The sequence below is a fragment of the Rhynchophorus ferrugineus genome, unplaced genomic scaffold (genome assembly GCF_030347505.1).
Source record: "Rhynchophorus ferrugineus isolate W39M unplaced genomic scaffold, kcgeb_rfMv2 rfM5, whole genome shotgun sequence".
Taxonomy (NCBI): Eukaryota; Metazoa; Arthropoda; class Insecta; order Coleoptera; family Curculionidae; genus Rhynchophorus; species Rhynchophorus ferrugineus.
The window spans coordinates 25,116,920-25,121,923 of NW_027472584.1; the positions used below are offsets into that span (position 1 = coordinate 25,116,920).

General features: G+C 28.0%; 1 protein-coding gene across 2 annotated transcripts; it reads left to right on the forward strand.

The window, feature by feature from the left end:
- The first annotated feature begins 2,563 nt into the window (after positions 1–2,563).
- LOC143197775 (uncharacterized) lies at positions 2,564–4,700 on the forward strand. 2 transcript variants are annotated; one of them, XM_076406529.1, is made up of 3 exons: positions 2,564–2,915; positions 3,358–3,479; positions 4,570–4,700. In XM_076406529.1, coding segments are annotated over exons 1-3 (390 nt in total). In that variant the 5' UTR covers positions 2,564–2,649; the 3' UTR covers positions 4,572–4,700. The 2 variants fall into 2 exon arrangements, with proteins under 2 accessions (XP_076262644.1, XP_076262643.1); XM_076406528.1 differs by lacking the exon at positions 4,570–4,700 and adding an exon at positions 3,546–3,696.
- Positions 4,701–5,004: the final 304 nt, after the last annotated feature.

Consider the following 5,004-nt stretch of genomic DNA (forward strand, 5'->3'; position numbering starts at 1 on the left):
TAACAAGTGATTTTATACGTTCAAAAAATATATTACAAGGTAAACGTAAAATCGCCGCTATTAATGGATATATCGGTATCGATAAAGTCCATCCCTTTTCCTTGTAATGCCCTAGGCGACATTTTTACAAGCGTATCGAGTTTATAATACCCTGACCAACATATTTTTTATGTATACCTTTCGTTTAAACTAATTAGTTCGAAATAAATCGAACTCCATTGAAACTTGAACTTTAAATTTGATAAATTATTCTAGATTGATTAGAATAATTATATTGCATAATATTATATATAAAATTTAATTAATAAAACCATATCATAACAATAGATAATTAAATTTGTACATCAATAATAACGAATTTAATAATATGTTTATATAATTATAGTTAATTTATTTATAATAATGGCAGCATTTTTAACCAAATCAGATAATATTTTAATAAAATACTGGATATGTTAATTCAATTCAATAAGCGTCAGATATTATGTATTTTAATAATTATCAATACCCCTTACAGATACGTTAGGTTTTCGTATATTTCTGGAAAATCCACTTTGGAAGCAACAACCTGACGACAAATGAGTTTCATTAGCATTTTTATTACATATTCATAAAAGAACATCTGCTTTATCTATTTTTATACGTTAATATCTTAAATACCAGTTTTTCTTAATCATTGTCTAAGATTTATTCGTTTTTAAAAAACCTTAAATTTACAAAAATTATTTAACGTTCTTCATACGTTAACACTCTGTATATGATCATATAAAACATTAGCTTATATTGACATTTCGTTAAAGTCCATACAGATGTGAGTCTCTCGACTACACAAAAATTAATAATTTTAATTTCGTAACTGTATATTATGTCAATATTTCCATTATTTTCCTCTCTTGTTAATTTGATGATATCATGAGAAAAAAAGCTCGAAAAATGCTAATGCGAATTTTGCTTTATGGTCAATTTTATTTTGCATATACAATACATCAGCATAAATTAATATCAGATAAAGGTAGGAAAGGTTAGTATTTTGGAATTTAACCACTCATCCCTCACAGATCAAGTGGACTTCACAATTAACAGAAATACAGCAATTATGACGTTGAGATTAGCGTTCGTTATTTGATGGGAATTTTTACAGTACAAAAATACCGCTTCACTGTAAGACATTAACCTTTGCAACGTCATTAAATAAAAAATGCGATACATATTAGAGGTGTGTTTTTATTCAACAATCCCTATTATTGTTGTCGTCAAAATGTTTCAATAAGAGCTGGATCAAAAGTGTCCTTTTACCTATAATCCTTGTCATAATTTAATTAAATTATTTCCAATTGTCGCATTCACCAAAATATAACAATATTTCAAAAAAATTTAATCTAAAATAATACTTACCAAGACAACTGTCCTCGCTATATTATGGAATAAAATGTTATAACATTATTATGACTGTGATAAGACTTTAAACTGATACAAATGCTTGTTAATTGTATTAGAAAGATTTACAAATTCAATTTTTAACCAGATGTTAATTTTAATACTAATGACATTATTTTATGTAATGTTTATATTATTATCATATTAGGACAGTTAATAATCACGTGATTTTAGATACATTGAACTCTTATTATAATATCAAGCAATTAGCCGCCGTTCTGACATAAAAGATACAATTGTAAGCTAACTAGCTTCATTATTGTCATCTCACAGGTTCGAATCCCGTTGTGGCATGCATGTTGTTGGTTGCTTATTTATTAACAAATAATTAATACATCATGCAGATGATACTCAGGGATAATTTACGATGATTCAAGGTCCACAAAGCAGTCTAGTCATCAACACTTAGAAATTGACGTGACATAAATCAGCACACAGTTTGAAAATCATTTTGTTGTTTGTCAATTATTAAATTATTAGTAATTTAATTTTCAAATGTTGCGTAAGATATTAATTATTATTAAATTATTATAAAATATACTGATTGAAATACGACTGTATTTACCTATTATAATATATAATAATAAATAATACATATAAATCAATATATTCTGAAATATATTTTAAAATTAAAAATTTAAATATACAAATAAACTCTGTTGTTACAATTACATAAAAATAAAGGTAATTTATATAAATGAACTGAAATGGATATGTACTTTTATATATATATTAGAAAATTTAATTTAATTTAAATCAGATATAGCAATTAGATGCTTCCAATATTATTATAGTTACATTAATTGATATTTGATATAATAAATCTAGAATAATATTATTTTTTTATAATTTTTCGATAAAAAACATTGTCGAGAAATATTTAATTATAAATGAACCCATTTGAATTGTATTTAGGTATATGTACGGGAATAAATAATCAAAAAATATTATAAATTAACATATTCCTTCTTTCTATTCATGAAATGTCTTCAAAATCAAACAGAAAATTGAAAAAAAAAACTGCCAAAAATTTGTTGATTTAATGACTATGTTAATTTCGTCGACCTTCGCTAGACAGACAGATCTGAAATATTTCTTCGGATTTCAGATCCTATAAAAGGTTTCCGCTACGGCAGGACAAATCAGTTCAACTGATCGCCGTTCAAGCAAAAAAACTGTCCCATAGTCGACCGTTCTTAGAAACAAGCAATCATGAAAGTTTCACTGTTAGTCGGTTTCTTCTGCATCATTTATCTCGCTAATGCCGCTACAGTTTACCATACTGAACTCGTCAGACAGAAGAGATCACCTATTTTAGGTGGATTGGCCTTAGGAGGATTAGGAGCCGGTGCATTGGGAGCTGGTGCTCTTGGAGCTGGTATTTTAGGAGCCGGAGTTCTTGGAGCTGGTGCCCTTGGTGTTGGGGCAATTGGTCTTGCTAAAGGAGCTGTTATTGGTGGGGCTATCGGCAAAAGCATGTAAGTCTTTATCAGTATATATTTTTTCATTTAAAATTAAAGTAATTATTACACTCTATTATATAGGGTGGACTATGTTAATTTATTTATAATATTTTTATTCAAAATTACATTTGTTCTAAGTGTTTGAGTCTAAATTACATTATTCAAGAATTATATCCATTACTTATATATTGTTAGATACTTAATAGATATAGATATAGATATAATCGAATAGATAGTTCTATTTAAGTAACTTCCAAAATGAAAATGAGTTTTCGAGTTCAGTATTTGTTGTACAAATTTGTCAGTCTTTTGTGCCTTAAGTCATGGTCATTCATGGAGGTTATTATTAATTTAATTTGTCAAATTCTATTTGTTTATATATGTTAAAATTCTATGAACTATATTTTGTTATTTATTTTGTTATTATTATGTTATTTTGTTTATATTTATTTTTCAGTGGAGGATTTGGTGGTGGCTACGGATACGGTGGTGGATATGGATATGGAGGTGGATATGGATACCGTAGCAGCCCTGTTCATGTAGTATACGTAGACCATCCTCATAGCTACTACGGCTGGTGTAAGTAGAATTTAGAACAAAATCGAACTATCTTAGAAACTAATCTATATATATTTTCTCTTTCAGAATCTATTTATTTATATCGTAATTTAAAGAAAACTGATCTGAAGTGTACAAAATATGATTTACGCTTATCTTATTATCTGAATAAGTGTTGTTACTTAATTTTATTTTTTTGTATTTGAAAATAAACAAATAAATAACGAATACAAAGAAACACGAGATTTTTTTTTCGATTTTTTTGAAGCAAAACGAACTTAGTCACGTTTTCTTTTTGGTAATGCTTTCACCGTTTATTAAGAAAATCCACGCTATTTTATTGTTAACGATTAAATTAGCCTTAAGATAAAATTCTCACACGTTTTTTTCACCAATTAACGCACTTTCTTGACCAAATAATATGGTTTAAACAATTATGCAGTTTTGTTTAACATTTATTTGATTCTTCATGGAGTTACATGAACTATTAGAAATTGTCATGGGTCTTATTTTTATACTGTTTGTTTTTCGGATAAAAACGCACTTTTAGTTTGTGATAACTGCAAATTTACAGCTAAATAATAAAACAAAATTCCCATACTTCTTTCAGTTTTAATTTTTTTAGATTTGATGATTAGAAAAAATGAGTTGTTAGTTTATTGATTTTCATGAGAATAATATAAAGGGGACTTCGCTTCTCTAAAATGATACATATGGAAACGGAGAACATTATCTTCTATAAACTCCGGCATCCGGAATTGATGATGACGCTATATTAGAAAACCCCGCAAAATTAATTCACATTCTTTATGTTAAGACTTATATGATGAGCGTGATTTTTTGTGGTTATATATGAAAGAGAGCCAGAATTATATTTAGATATTACTTTTTTTTGGGTGAGGGAAGATTAAAATAAAAGACATTATATTTTATTTCTACAAGTTTAATTACATTATTAGTAAAATGTAATATTTTTCTTTTAATAAAGAAACACTTATACATATTATATATTTATATTACATATATTACTACATATTACATATTTTATATACTACATATTATATATATATTACTTTTTTATATATTTTAAAGTCTCCTTTTATTAACTAAGGATTTATCTGGACTGAACCTACTATTCAACGTGGGCTCCGAACCACGGTCCTCGGCATTAAACCTACCGACTAGCCAGTAAGCAACTTAGAAATCATCCCAGAAGACATCCGGTCTTACCCAGCCTGGTTACTGGCGTGACTAGGATCATTTTCCTTGTCGGATTTTACATGTTTGCCTAGGACAATCACAAATATTAAACAATTACAAACATAAATTTAAGACCATGTCCCAGCAGGATTCAAACTCGCGGCTATCGCAACAGTAGGAGGACCGTCCTGTTGCCTTAACCACTGGGCCACCAAGCCGGCTATTACTTTTTTTGAAGATTTATATGATGATCGTGATTGTTTGGGTGTATATATGAATGGGAGCCAGAATTATATTGAGATATTACTTTTTTTTGGGTGAGGAAAGATTGAAATAAAAGACGTTA

Bases quoted from the DNA above. Each gene is read 5' to 3' on its own strand.
- LOC143197775 (XM_076406529.1), top strand. From the start codon at position 2,650: ATGAAAGTTTCACTGTTAGTCGGTTTCTTCTGCATCATTTATCTCGCT. The intron at 2,916-3,357 runs GTAAGTCTTTAT...TTTATTTTTCAG, and splicing joins GGGGCTATCGGCAAAAGCAT to TGGAGGATTTGGTGGTGGCT.